General features: G+C 38.1%; 1 protein-coding gene across 11 annotated transcripts in view; it reads right to left on the bottom strand.

Moving 5' to 3' along the window:
* Nucleotides 1–4,757, bottom strand: part of PPP1R12B (protein phosphatase 1 regulatory subunit 12B) — a 110,096-nt gene extending 105,339 nt beyond the window's left edge. For all 11 annotated transcript variants that reach the window (XM_070941595.1, XM_070941596.1, XM_070941598.1 and 8 more), the window contains exon 1: nucleotides 4,428–4,757. In XM_070941595.1, coding sequence (XP_070797696.1) covers nucleotides 4,428–4,703 — 276 coding nt within the window. In that variant the 5' untranslated portion in view covers nucleotides 4,704–4,757. The remainder of the gene's footprint in view (nucleotides 1–4,427) is intronic.
* Nucleotides 4,758–15,487: the final 10,730 nt, after the last annotated feature.

The raw sequence follows: 15,487 nt of genomic DNA, 5'->3' as shown, positions 1-15,487 counted from the left end.
AGCCTGATAAAAATGAATAAAATATTTAATTATTTTATTCATTATATTAAACAAAAATTATTCCTAGGCAGGCTTCAAATACAGGATTGCTTGTTAATCACTTATGAGGACATTTTTCCCTCTACTGGCCATTCTCTGAAAGTTTCTTTTTATATTGCAGAAAAACTTTTACGTGAAATACTAGAAATTAAAATAACCTGTACACCTAAGAAAGCCTGAGGTATATTTAACATGCTTCAGACAGTCAAAGGGTTTTACATATAGTTCTTACAAGTACCTTGTAAGATAGAACAATATTAAAATATATCATAATAAAAATTATTATTGCGGACTATCATGGTTATATATCTACACATATTTATACACACACATATCCATGCATATTATCATGGCCAATTTGAATTTTAATAATAATTAAGTAATTTATTTCCTAAGAAAAGATGCAGATTTAAACCAATGGGTTAGATCTGTGGCATGAAAACAGAAAAGTGAAGAGTTTTCTTCAATTTCTCCTTCTTCCTACAGTCAATCCCTGCAAAAATCTGCTCCTGTGGTCTGAAGGACTATCCAGTATAGTGTGCAAAACTGGAATTATAGGATAAATGTAAAAAGGGGGTTGGGTACTATTCTGCTATTTTTCCAGCAGGAAATCTACAATTGATCCATTATTCCTTTTGCAAATGTTCACAGAAAGACTGAAACAAAGAGAGCCAAAAAAAATAACTGGAATGAATATCCCTTATAACAGCAAATTATATTGGAAAGCTATGGACTTTTATAAAACTATATGAAACTGTATTCCATTGTCAACATTTTCTAATTGAAAATGAAGTTATTCTAATTTCATCAAAAATCGTATTTCTGCAAATGTTATTTATTATTTTAGATATTCGCAGTCTTTAACAGATTCATAGGGCAGCAAGTAAAACAAAAACCTGGAATTCTCCAAGAAGCAGAATTAAGAATGTGCAGAAAATTAAAAAAAAAACCTGGGAAAACAGGGACTTTGCCTGATGTTGAAATGATACTTAAAATATTATCTTCAGCTGGACGAATCTAGGAAGAGCATTCCAAAATGCAGATTCCACCCTCCACCCTTGCAGAAATCCACATCTCAGATACTGGGAACACACTAAAAGGCTATTAGAAGGCAGACATATGACATACATGAGACAGTGTTATTTGGACTTTAGATTCAAATAAGATTTTAACAAATACACTATTTGTTCTTTCACAAACCATTCAAAAATGGCCTGAATAATTTACATTTGATTGTAATGTAAAAAGTAGGTGATCAAAATTTGTGAACAAAACAGACAGAAAAGGAAACTAGTCATAATAACACAACATACATTAATTTTCAACACTCATAATGTTCCACACTATCACACCAAATGATAGTGATCTCTAAACCTAGCTTCAATAGCACAGCAGCTGAGGCACGGACCTGTCAAGTATATTAAAGACAGAGCAACTAACAGCAAATCTTAAGATTTTGTACTTGGCCTGTCACCAAGGCCATTAGTATCAGAATGACTAGAACAAAGATGAGGATGATGTGGCAAACTTTTATTCTGACTCTTAAGAGGTGGTTCAACCATAAAGTCACTCATTGCCACTCCTAAAAACACATTTGTTATTACTAACTTTAGTAGAAAGCAACAAATAATGCAGAGCTCTCTCGCTTAAATAGAATGGAATGATTTCCGGTAAGCTCAAGATTGCACAGGCTTTACGCCTAACTCAGTGGGATCATGCCGAAGAAAACCAAGCTGAAGGATGAATGCCATTATGTCATCAATCACTGTCCCTGATTTCACACAATACTTATTATATCTGCCGAATGGTCATCTAGGAGTCATAGCCAGAACTCTCTAAAATAAATTGTTTTACTGGCAAGATGCTATTCTTCTACATGCAGTATCATGGATACCGTTTACATACCATATCCTCTTTTGAAGATGGAATATCAAGCAGTAAAACAAGTCACTTTTCTCAGGAGTATGGAAGACTATGGTTACTTTTTAGTGTTTAATTCTTGTGGAGGTCGCAGCTACCATATTGAAGGATTATCTAAATATTATCAGAATGAAGACTCATACAAAGCCCTCAACAACAAAACCCTCAAAATCTTACCAGAACCCTCAACAAATCTGAGAATGTATGATGAAAGCTGCACCATCAAATGAGGGCTTATTAGATATATTAAAATTGCTTCAAATCTACAATTATGACCAAACTCTGTCTTCTTAAAAGCCTTTGTCTTTTGAAAAGTGTATGTCATTAAAAAAACTAAAAACATGGTAATATTTCCATTGGTCGGGGCATAATTCCTTGCCTATCCCCATATCTAAAATTATCCAAAAATGTATACCCATGAAATATTTTGTATACTATATAGGTTCATATTATTGAAATCTTACTTAGGCAACTTGTATCATCACATAATAATAGTTAAATGACAAAACATGCAAGCTTGTAAGGTATTTCCTAGTGTTGAATATCTTCATTGTTGCATTAGAAAAAGTAACACAACACGAGTCCAAATAAAAGACAATGAAATTATTCTAATGATAGCCTCATTTAGGGAGCAGACTTTTGAGGATGCTTCTGGTACTCATTGCACATTAGGAATTCTATTAATAGAATTCAATGTTGCTTATCTTAGGCCTTGGCACCTTGTGGTCTCTTTAAAGGTTGCCAAGGGAAAAGATTTTGAAAGTCACAAGTATCACAGCAAGTCCAGTACAGGACACATTAAAGCAATAGACAGATCATAATTCTGACCTTTTTTTAACACAAAAATAAAAAATGAATCCCAAACAGCCTGTAATTTTAAAGTATTTTATTATTTTAACTACAAGTTAATTATTTGAAATCATTGATAACTATCCTTTATGGATTTTCATATTCTGCAATATTAACTTCAAATTAATATTTTGCTTTAGAACTCCAAGAGTTCTATTAAGGAAGAAGCAACAAAGGGAAAATATTCTATATATTGTATATTATGACAGATTTTTTTTTTTACTGAGGACTATTTCATCAAAAATAATATTTTCTATTGGTAGTAAACACAGATCAAGATAGTTTGATATCAAAAATTATCAATTTAAAGCATGTTATCCTGAAAGTTAGACCACACTTACCAAACTAACCTGATCTTGCTCATTTCTAAACAAACAAAACCAAAAAAGAAAAATCTCTTCCTTCTATTTTTCATTCTGCTGATGATGACACAATAATGTTAGATTAATCAAAAATATCTGTATGGTCTTATCTTCCCCCACTCAAGAGTACAGAATATAAAATGTGTATTAGTAATTTTAAAAAAACACATGCAGTGTGTGTTTCAGTGAGAATAAGAATATTTATTTGGGTAGCAAATGATTTCTACATAAGAAAACCACAGTAACCCTAGTAAAAGAAATAACTGACAAACAAGAAACTGTTTGGGTCATTTTATAGGGCTTAATTCATCCAACATAGCCACAGGAAGAGTAGCTTTGTTTATATGGCAAAGGTTTTTTTTTTATATTAAGTTCAAGTAAAATATAGCAAACAAAAATAAATAACAAAAGAATTGATGTCTAACAACTGCTCCATTGCCATTACTATGCAACTAATAATCTTATTTAGTCGAACTGTTCAGAGGCATAAGTCTGAGCTGGGCTGTCCAATTCACGTAAATGACTTTTTCATGTCATCTATGAAAAAAAGGAAACACTGGATGGGCAGAGGAGCAATCTGGTCACTATGGAGAGTCCCACCAATGTTCCCAAGGAAGGAATCAGTACAACAGTATTAAGTCTATTGGTGAATGATCAATTCCAGGACCTACAGAAAGGAGTCCTAGAGAGGGGAGGGTGGGGGGAAGGCAAATGGAAAGAAAAACAACAGGTTCATTCACTGAACTAACCCTCTCCACTTATCTGAGAAACCATCCTCCACAATCTCAAACTCTAATCTACAGCCTATGACCCAACCCAGGCTCCCAACCCAGCCACCCCAGCCCAGGCTCTCCAATAAATAAATTACTTTATTGTCATTGTACGTGTATACACAGTATAGCCATACTGTGGCACTTAACACCCAAAGACCAGGTCCAACACATACAACAATCCCCACAAACACACTCCCACCCACCACAATTCTCTATTCACAATTCTATGGCTGTGGGCAATAGCTAAGCCCCAGGAGTAGAAGACTTGCTTGCAACCCGTCGGAAGGGCATCCCGAGCACAAGCAAATGACTGGGCAACGCTCTCATCCATCGCTCTGGACGGATAAATCCCCGGAGATTCAGGGATGGCGAAGAAGGGCGAGAAGCGACCACTCGCGTAACAGCTGCGCTCTCCCCCCTCTCCATCCCCGGCAGATTTGGGGCGCCGAGGTGTTGGGTGCAGGTGCTCCGCCCTGGGAAGTACCTGATGTAGCGCTGTCAGCCCATCTACGTTGGCCGTGTTAAGGCGGGCTCCGCGGGCCAGCAGGCGCTTCACCTCCTCGGTGTCTCCGCTGGAGCAGGCGGCCAGAAAGACGGCGCCGTCCTCGAAGCGCACACGGCCCCCACCGCGGTGCCGGCTCCGGGCGGGAGTCACCGGCTCCAGTTCGGTCAAGGAGCCTTTCCAGCGCTTCAGTTGCTCCGCCCGACGCAGCCTCGCCGATTCGGCCCGCTTGATCCCCAGGTGGCCAGGCTCCGACATGGTGCCGATGGCGGCAATGACAGCCGAGCCTCCCCGTCGGTCTAAGTGCTAGGAGAGCGCTGACCGCCCCCAGCCCGTGGGAGAGCGAGACGGTCCGGCCGCCATCTTCCCAACTCCCCCGCCCCCTCCCCGGAGTTACTGTGGCGCGAGCGCAGAGTTCAGCTTAAAGGATCATGGGAAAAGTAGTTCGAAGGGACTTCATTGAGTGGGTGTCCCAGGGTGGAAGATTAGTCTTCCAAGGATGTCTTGTCTCCCTGGAGCCCAGAATTCCTAGGCTGTCGGAATTAAGGGAGACGCGTTATAACCCAGTCGTGCTGCCGACGCCAGAAATAAGTTGTTGTGATTTATTACCACTTTCAATAAGCGCGTTTGATCATTTTTCCCAGCAGCAGGTAAGCACTTTTTGCCTACCTTAAGGCAGTGTTTCTTAAACGTTTTGCTCTCAGCACCCTTCCCACTTTTAAAAGCTATGCAGAACTCCGAAAGAGCGTTGTATGCATTATGACCACTAATATTTACCATATTAAAAATTAAAATTTATGTATTTGTGGCGTGTGTACTTATTGAATCATACAAAATAAGTATATTAAGCCCATTTGATATTAACAGGAATATATTGGTCATTTAAAAATACACATTTTACTAAAATAATAGAATAAAAATAATAATGAGAAGAGTGACATTGATTTAAATTTTTGCAAATGTACTTAATATCTGGCAAATTTGATTTGACTCCTAAGGGGGTATTGGGGGGACCTCTGGGGTCCTTGAATCACACTTTAAGAAACGCTACTTTAAGGCTTAAATTGAATACTCAAGATAGGATGATTTCTAATAAACACACAAATATATAACTTGATCTAGGTTTAGCCACACCTGACCTCTTAATAACAACCCTGGTACCACATTCAGAATAGTAGTAGTGAATCTAGATATAAATTACATTTCAACTGGATTAAATTTAAGTATAGTTAATACAATTGCTTCCCAATTCTGTAGTAATAATTTCTCTTTGTTTTAGATAGAAATACACAATTTGCTGACAGCTTTTGAACATCTCTGGGAGTCACATATAAAGTTTTCAGAGGTAGATGCAGCCCTGGAGTCTCAAGATTGAGCCCCTATAAATTAATAGAATTAAATGGAGACAAGGTCGGTCTGAATTGATGGGCCTTTTCCACTGACTTAGAACACACAGAGAATTAGCCAAGTTACATGTTATTTATTCAGAATAGTATAGCTCAAATGCTATGCAGTATTTAAAATGAACATGGATTATAAAGGACTATATAGAATGGAAGAATAAGAAGAAAGATCACCTAGTTCAATATCAATGAAGGGATCTGCTATTACAACATTTCCAACAGATTCATTCATTAATTCATTCAATTAATTTATATGGCTGTCCATCTCAAACATATAACTGGGCATCCAGCCTCTGTTAAGACATTCCAGTGAAGAAGAATCTGCTATCTTCCAAAATGGTCTAGTGCACAGGTGTCAAATTTGTTCACGTCACATGACGTATCATGATGTTTTTTGCCTTTGTGGAGCCGGGATGGGGATGGCCTGTGCGTGATGCATCTGGCCATGGGTTGCCAGTTTGACATCCCTGGTCTAGTGACGGGTGTCACTTCTACTTACCTTTACTATGGTTTGCAACGGGATCGAGTGTGCGCGCACCGAGCTTCTGTGCATGCGCAGATCGTCTATGATGACATCCAGGTGGGTGGGCGGAGCCTCCCCCGGTTTTACTACCAGTTCGCAAGAACCGGACCGAACCGGGGGCAACCCACCACTGTCTAGTGACTAATCAAGAGTTCCTCACCAAATTTTTCTGATGTCCAATCAAAATCTATTTTCTGATAGTTTAAATACCTTGTTTCTTGCCCCCCCCATCAGAATATATCTGCCACATCATCAGATACTTGAAGATAATTATAACTAACAAGTGTCTCCAACTTTTTCTCATGATTTTCCTTCCAAACTATTTATCATCTTGGTTATTCCCTATTGGACATGCGCCATGTCAAATGTCTTGCTCAGAAAATTTGACCAATCTAGAATAGAGAGAAATAAGTGCTTTTCTTGATGTTTACACTATAGTTGTGTTATTTATATTATGGCACCAAATGTACCTGAATCCTTTTCACATGTACTGTTACCCAGTATAGTCTTCCCTATATTTTGATTTTGTTTTTTCTGCCCAAATGTAGAGTTGCATTTTTCCTGTTGAAATTAAACTTTCTGGTTTCTATCTATTTTTCCAACTTGCCAAAATCTTCCTCTTGATAAGATCTGAGTCATATATAAAGTAATCTAAAGCTCCTCTTTAGAGAGAAAACCAGAGAAAAATATGATTTGAGAAGCTCTGCTCTAGTCCTGTTGCTATCTTTGCTTGGAGAAAGACTACCTTCTTTTAAAGTTGACATAATTCTCACAGCTCTCTTTCTTACTTTTAGCTTACCTTGTGAACCTACCATGTTTCTCCAAAAAGTCAACCCACCTTGAAAAGAAGCCCTATCACATTTTTGAGTGCATGCAATCAAATTAAGCCCCACCCACAAAATTAGCCCTAATTAAGACCCCACCCACCCCGATCGGGAGTTCTATTATCAGCTGCAGATGCCTTTCTGCAGGCATCTAAAGGCAAAACGGAGGCCAGGGTGATGCATGTGAGTGACGGCAAGCGGCTGCTGAAGAAGTGGGCCAACAGTGGGCTCCTGCTAGGTAGGGCTGTCGGTGCCACCGCCATGAGGTGAGTCAATAATTAGAACCCTCCAAAAAGAAGGCCTAGCTGTTTTTTCAGGGGTCAAAAGAAAATAAGACCTGGCCTTCTTTTTGAAGAAATACGGTAAGTTGCTTTAGCACTTTAGATGTTCTTGTAAAATGATGATGCTTTACTAACTATAAGCCTCACCATAAAGTTTCATCAATAATTTAGACAAACTTGCTATTCTGGAAAGTTAAAAGAATGAGAATGTGTGTGTCAATCGTGTCATTTTCAGGTTAATTAACATGTTTATTTAAATTCTTTTAATCTTGTTAGCACCATCTTGTGGTTGATGTAGCTCTTAGCATTTCAGGCTTTATGTCAGAATAAAATAATTGATCTAAAAAGTGTCTACCATTGAATTACCTGCTATCATTTATAGAAAACATTAATTTTATAATTATGTTAGAAAATTCCTACAACAAGACAGAGGAGGTGAGTATGCTATACTGCTCCCTATTATATTTACAAATATAGGCATTGATATGGCTTTTATGCATACTGACCACTGTGGAGCAACAACTATGTGTTTCTCTACTTCAGGGCAGGCAGGTAACTCAGAAATTAGAATTGAAAGTGTTACTTTTCTTGTATAAGTTTTTTTTCAGCTATTATGTTGTACCCAAATGTTATCTGGAGCAGTCTTTCTCCTATAAACTGTGCAGTTCTTTCTTTGAATTTTCTGATTGTTCGCTAACATTCCTCTTGCTAATACTTTGTCCAATGGAGAAATTAGTTTTTCTGCATGAGACGATTGTTCAACTTTTTTGAATACTATTCTAAAATTAAGCTGTTATATAAGGTAGGGTCTAAGAACAACATTGCTGGCCTTTTATTTGTTGTTGCATGCATTATGGTATGCACATAAAAAGTATGCAAGCTTTTAATTCAGTGGCCATTTTGAATATGTATCCACTACAATTAAAAATATTGTGCTTTTAATAACTCATCCTGTTGGATATTTATTAATTCATCATCAGGGCAAAACAAGTCATTTCAGCTATGAACCAGAAGTGGGATGGATATTTGTGTCATCCTTTGAACATGTCAACTGACACAGAAAATTCCCACCAATCAAACAAAAATATAATGCTAGAGCCTTAGTATTTATTTATATGAGATGTCCAATGTGTAGTGTTCAAGTATTCATGTTGGATAGTACAATAACCCACAAAGAACTATCTTTGCTTAGGGTAATTTTATCATGGTCCTAATAAAACTGTACTTCAGTCATTCTGGGAAGTGTTTGATCTCTCCTGTTTTTTCTTTAATAATTTCAGCTACAACAGGAAAATTCTCAGAATCTATGAGATAATACATGCCAAAGGTATCTCCATCTAATCTCCATTTTTAAGAATATTTACCTATACAGACATATGCATGACAGTACAATGTGTTGAGTTCTACTTTGAGTTGGAAGCACCAAGGAAATAATGCCAAAACTATATTGAAGCAGCTGCTGTTTTAACAATGCAATTTTCTGTGAATATTTATGGTAACACCTTAAAATCTTCCTCCATTTCCATTTGTGTATAACCCTTTGCTAGGCTTAGCAGAAATATCTTCGGTTCTAGGCAAGGGGCTATTGCTCAGGCTTTAATAGTAAATTAATGATAACTTTAAAATTGCCATTCATGCTGGCAGTTTCATTCTTTTAAAACCAAGCCGCCTGGGATCTAATTAGTTTCTTGGGAGGGGGGAAAACCCCTGGCTTCCATCCAATCCAACTCAGGCTCTATCTTTTTGTGTATCGTTTCTGGAGGGTGGACATACTTTGTGAAAACTTGGGTCTAGCATTTTCATGTAATACTGCCTTATCTTTTATGTAAATATGGATGTTAGTGTGTGGGAACGCTATCTGTGAACACAGACTCAACATCAACCAATACCCTTTTCAATTTACCATCAATGGTTTCTGTGATGCTATCATAGGAAAGCCACATTAATTTATGGCGGTAAAAATTCAGAAGTCTTCAGTTCAGAGAAGCTTGTGCTTTTTAATATAATCTGTTAATAGATAAAGTTCCTTATCTGCCTTCTAATCCAGTGTCACCTTCCTCAGCATCTGAATCATTTGTTTTCACAACATATAAATCTAACATGTTCCAAAGGTGCTGTTTCAAGAGGCAACTGGTTTTTCTTTGAAGACCCTGATGACACAGATAAACTTTCAGGTGTCCTTAACAACCCACTAAAACAGGGGTGTCAAACTCAAGGCCCACGGGCTAGATCCGGCCTATGGGGTACTTAGATCTGGCCCACAGGGCTGCCCTGGAAACAGCAAAGGACCGGATTGCGGTGCTTCTGTCAGTGAAAACGGAGCTCGGGAGGGCCACGTGCAGCCCTCCCAAGCTCCATTTTTGCTGGCAAAGTGCTCGGACCACCACAGGTACCAACACAAGTGACATCAAGCTGACCACGCCCACCTGCCCCCCTCAGGTCAAACACAACCCTGATGCGGCCCTCAATGAAATCGAGTTTGACACCCCTGCACTAAAAGAATGCAAATGACCAGCTGTCTGCAAGGAGTATAAATCCTTCCATTTCCCACCATCCAGTCAGAGCTGAAGAAGCTTCTTGGATGAGAAGTGAAATGTCTTCAAAGAAAAACCAGAAAGTCCAATTGCCTCTTGAAAAAAAGTACCTTTGGGACAACCATGACCTGGATGACTGAGAATCTCCAGACATAAATCTAACATATTTTGTTGATTATTATATTTTATGCTATTGTACAAGTATCTAGTATACTATAAATTAGATCTCTGTATTTTAGCATCTCTGAAATGCTCTTAAATTCACATGGTGTTTAACCAATTTCAGCAGAACTACTGTAATACCCAATTGCATTGATATGGTTTTGCCATTCACTTCTGTTATGAGCTGTTTTGCTGGTTTCATTTTACTTTCTATGGTATAGATTTCCAGGTCAGCTAATAGCTATCCCTGTTTCCCTTTCAGCATCAGTTTTGTCATCCATGGCATGCACTGCTGCACTCTTTTAAAATAACTGTTTGGTGCTTTGCTTTAGCAAATGGCTTGTGTTTTTTTTCCTGAGTGGCAGGCTTTCTGAGCATTTATTTACATTTTCTGCACTTGGCTTCTCCTACTGTAGCACTATTCATTCTGATCTGTTACTTCCTGTATGCTACTATAAATTACTCCCATTTGCTTTCATTCCTAAGTGCTGCACTATAATACAGTTTCCATGGAGATAGAAACCTCAAATGTTCTTTTAAATGTTAACGCTGCCTCTGTTAAAACTATTTTTTCCTAGTTTTTCTTTCAGAATTCCACAGAGTAGGCAAACTCCTAAAGTATCCTTAAAGCCTTTGCTGAATTCGCAATGTTCGAACTGCTTTTTTTAAAAACTTCTTGCTTTCAAGGATGAGGGAGAAAAAAAGAAATAAAAAAGAAATGCACTCCCCTGCCTACAATAATATTGTGGTCTCCCTCTCTTCAAATTAAATATCCTTAAAGCCTCCTATTGAAAAGCCTAAAGTATATTTGGGCTACCTTCTGTAGTTCTCACCTGACTCAAGACCAAAACAGTTTCTTCAGCAGACCTCACTTGGCTTGTTTCTCTGCCAGCTAATCACAGGCCACCATTTCTGAGAGTTGAAGTCCACACATCTTCAAGTTGCCATGGTAGAGAAACACTGGTCTAGACTCATTCACACTTCAGGGATCCTCAGCTGGAAATCTTCCAGCTACAGTAGTGATTTCTACAGCTGTCTCCATCTCTGCCCAAGCACTTAGTCTATTCAGCATTTTGTTGTTTAGCCTCATTTTAAATGGATAGCATCTCTGGTAAATCTGCAAGAGAAAACACAAAAAGAAAACCTCTCCACACCAAAACTTGAGTGTTTTAAAGATCGCCATGGGGAGGCATACAGGACTGTGTGTCAGTAGAAAAAGAAACACACACAGACTTGGTAGAGGGGAAAACAATTAAAAACACAGCCTTGGCCATTGGGGCTCATTGTCAGTCATAGCCGTCATTACTACCTCTCAAACAGCCACTGGTTCAACAGCAGTTTCCTGCTCAAGTAGACTGTCTGAAAGTGGAAGGGCTGGACGCCTTGGCATCTTCCCTAGCACAAGTATACACTCCCACCTGACTGCATTCTAAATAGAAGGAAAAAGGAGGTGACCAAGATGAGGGAAAAGCTTCTATAGAACACGAACCAAAAAGAAGCTGAAGAATGAAAAGCGACATGTCTCAGGGAGGCTGGAAAGATCTTGAGGGAAATTGTGATGGATGCTTGGAGAAAAATGAGACAAAATTAACAGACATTTGAAGACAGGAAATAAGTGAGGAATGAAGAGTAGGATTATTTTTTCTCATCTTCCATCTAATAAACCTTGAGAAATAGGTACTCCTTAACTTTGAGATGATCTTATGGTATGAACAAAGACTCCTTTGCTTTAATGGTCTCATTCTTGACAAGAGGGCAAAGCATTTCAAAATAAAATAGATTTGTCCTTGGAAAAACTCCCAAGAGTTGAGACCATTAAAAGCAGGTGTTTTGAATTATAGTTTGGAGACTCTATAGCAGTGGTTCCCAACCTTTTTTTGGCCATGCCCCATCTAAGCATCTCTAAAATCCTGATGCTCCCCCTGTGACATATAATACTCAAAAAGTGAACTCTACTCACGTGGAGGAAGCCTAAAAGGCCATTAACTTGGTTTAAACAAGGTTCAAATTGCCCCCATTAAAAATCAAATTGTCCCCCTGTGGGGCATGGGCCGCACGTTGGGAACCATTACTCTATAGTCAAAATGCCCATGGAATGAAAATTCAATTTTGGTTTAACTGGGAGAGTCCTGCATGTTTGGTAGCTTTGAAGGAGTCTGCCTGTGGTCATCTCTCTGGGGTTCTCTGGCAGACAGAAAATATGTTTTCTTTCTTTGTATTCCTGAACACATTTAAATTCTGGATATTCTTTGATTTGCTCTCTTGGGACATGATATATTCTTCATATTCCTTTTTTATAATTTTTAAAGCATTTTGATTAAAAATTAACAAGAACTAATGTAAAGTGAAAAGGAAAGAGAAAGAGAACAAATAAAAATCCAGTAGTTCAGAAAGAAAAAATAAAAAGTACCTTCCTATTTTTTTATAGCAATTATAAGTACAAATACAAAATTACCTCTTATTCTATGGTTATAAAAAGAAACTTTTTTCTATTATCTATTTAAATCATCAAAATTATAAGTCATAAATTCTCCAGGACATCATCATAGCCACAGACATCGTAGTCATTCCAAATCTCCAGAAAGATCTAAAAAGAGCCATAAAAAAAGCCATCGAGGAAATGAATAACCTTAACTTGTTTCGTGAATTGGAAGTTGGGGGGGGTTGGGGGGGGTAGAGGAGTTCACTTGCTCCTGTGGCAGCTCAATGTTTTTTGCATTCAGTTTCTTGGGCAATTTAAGCTTTACTAAAGTTCAAAGTGAGGACCACATATACATAGCGGATTTATCCCTATAGCCTGTGTGCACCAGCCTTAGTCTCCTTACTTTTCTGAACTGATTTAATTAGATTTTTTAAAAAAATTCTCTATTTATGGATCATAATCAAGACACATTCATAATTCATAGCTCTTCCCTTCAGATTTTCTAGTCAACATTAAAGTTGTATTATGTAGTCACAGGGTCACTGAGGATAATCTACTCCAGGGGGTCCAACTTTGACAACTTGAAGACTCATGGACTTCAACTCCCAGAATTCCCCATCCAGCATGTCTGCAGGCCTTATAGTTGCCAAGTTTGGACACCCTTAGTCTACTCCATCTTTTCCCATTTTGAATCCTTGCACATTTAGATAAATGACTGAACCAGACTGAATTTTTATTCATTGCCCTGTTTTATATCTTTAACTAAAAATGGACATCCTTTAATGTATTTTCTGATCACCTGTTTTTTACAACAATTATTGTAAATGTGAAGCAGGAAGAAAGTTTGTCTTGTAATTCTAGATTATAATTTATAATAAATTCACCATAAATCAATACAGACCAGGCATTCAGATCTTTCTAGCAAGGAATATTAAAAAATTTTCTGCATCACCACATGCAATCTCACACATGAAAATACAGAAGTGTAACTAGAAGTCATTGTCAGGAAGCAATGTTTAAAGCTGAGTACCATTTGAGGAATGGAGACCTTCAACAGTGTTAAAAAGAAAAACACTTACTTACTTACTCTCAGTCAAAATGCCAGTACTCTGGATTTTACTTATTTTGCCATCTGCTATTTTGTATCAACCTACCGCTGCCAATAACTCGTTCATTCTAATTCTATGGAACCCCACTCCTTGGTTAGAATAAGGCTGTGTGTTGCCATTTTAATTTGAAATTGCTTCAAAATAACTGATTTTCGGTTTAAAATCTGATCCGGATGTTTCCTCTATAATATACAGTACATCTGTCTCCGATTTTAGAAAAAATGACTTTTTTGTGTACTTAAATGTCCAAGAACTGAGTGTAGTATTGCAATTTAACAGCAGGAGGCATCTGTATCCTGGGCTGTTATTCAAACTTAGAATGACCGTGTGTTTTATAACTGTTACTCTGTGGGAGGAAAATGTTACTTTATCAACTAATAAAATTTTAAACACATGAATCAATTCTTTATCCTTCCTTTAAAAAAACAGCAGTAGTAAACGCAACACAATCATTAAGGTGTCTAAAATCCATAAATGAAGTTGTAATTCACTGTGTACAGTTGGTTATAAAGATAACATTTCACTATATTTTTAGCAACAGGAGATACCTAAAAAATTAAACTGATGAAATATAGAAATATGCAATGAAATAAACTAGATTTCTAATCCCTCATTTTGTATTTATTACAGAAATATGACTGCTGAAGATGCCTACACTTTGGTTGTGAAGCACCTGTTAAAAGTCACTCTAAATTTTCTACTTCAGTTCCAACAACTTCCACAACCCATTAATGAAAACTGATGGAGAATTCTGGGAGTTGAAGTCCAAACATCTTAAAAGTTGCCAAGTTCATAAAATAGTCTTCAAAAACACCAAGGTCCCTGTGTTGTTTAAAAACTGGGTTGGGGGATTTGGGGCTTTCCAGATGTTAACGGGTTTTCAGCAAGAGGTGTTTAACAGATTAACAGAGTTGGAAGGGACCTTGTAGGTCATCTAGTCCAACCCCGCCCAAGCAGGAGACCGTACTACCCCATTTCTGACAAATGGCAGTCCAATCTCTTGAAAGTCTCCAGTGATGAAGCTCCCACAACTTCTGAAGGCAACTTCTGTTCCGTGGGTTGATTGTTCTCACTGTTTAGTTTAGTTTATTTGATTTGTATACCGCCCTACTCCCGAAGGACTCAGGGCGGTGAACAGCCACAAGATAAAAACACATAAGTGCAAAATTTTAAAACAGAATAAAACCGAATTAAACAATTTGGCCGAAGACAGATTTAAAAACACCCCAATAAAATTAAAAACAAAATTTGTGTTTTAAAAAGGAAAAAGGGAAAAATTAGGCCAGGCCAGTCAGAAAATTTCTCCTTATTTCTAGGTTGAATCTCTCCTTGATCAGTTTCCATCTGTTATGCCTTATCTGGCCTTTGGGTGCTTTGGAAAATAGCTTGACTCCTTCCTCTCTGTGGCAGCCCCTCAAATATTGGAAGGCTGCTATCATGTCTCTCCTGGTCCTTCTCTTCACTAGACTAGCCTACCTAGTTACTGCCCTACCCTAGCAGCAGAGAGTTGTAGTTTAGCAATTCAAGAAAGCCACAGGTTCCCCACCCCTTTTCAGCTTCTCCGACAAGCGCAGCTACCACTGGAAAGTCCTTTTAGGTAAAGAGGCGCGTTCTGAGGAACCGTTTTTGAAGAGGCAGCAAGCCCCGCCTCGTTGCTCGCCAGCCCGCTTCGATTGTTGCTTCAGGAAAACACCGGAGGCCCTTGTGATGACATCAGCCCGTTTGTGGTGTTGAGTGCAAAAAAAAAAAGGGGTCAACCCTAACCCAACCCGGCCCTCCCTTTC

Source organism: Pituophis catenifer, unplaced genomic scaffold, assembly GCF_029215685.1.
Source record: "Pituophis catenifer annectens isolate HBS135680 unplaced genomic scaffold, rPitCat1.0.hap2 SCAF_3, whole genome shotgun sequence".
Classification (NCBI taxonomy): Eukaryota; Metazoa; Chordata; class Lepidosauria; order Squamata; family Colubridae; genus Pituophis; species Pituophis catenifer.
This window is presented reverse-complemented; position numbering and strand designations above follow the sequence as displayed.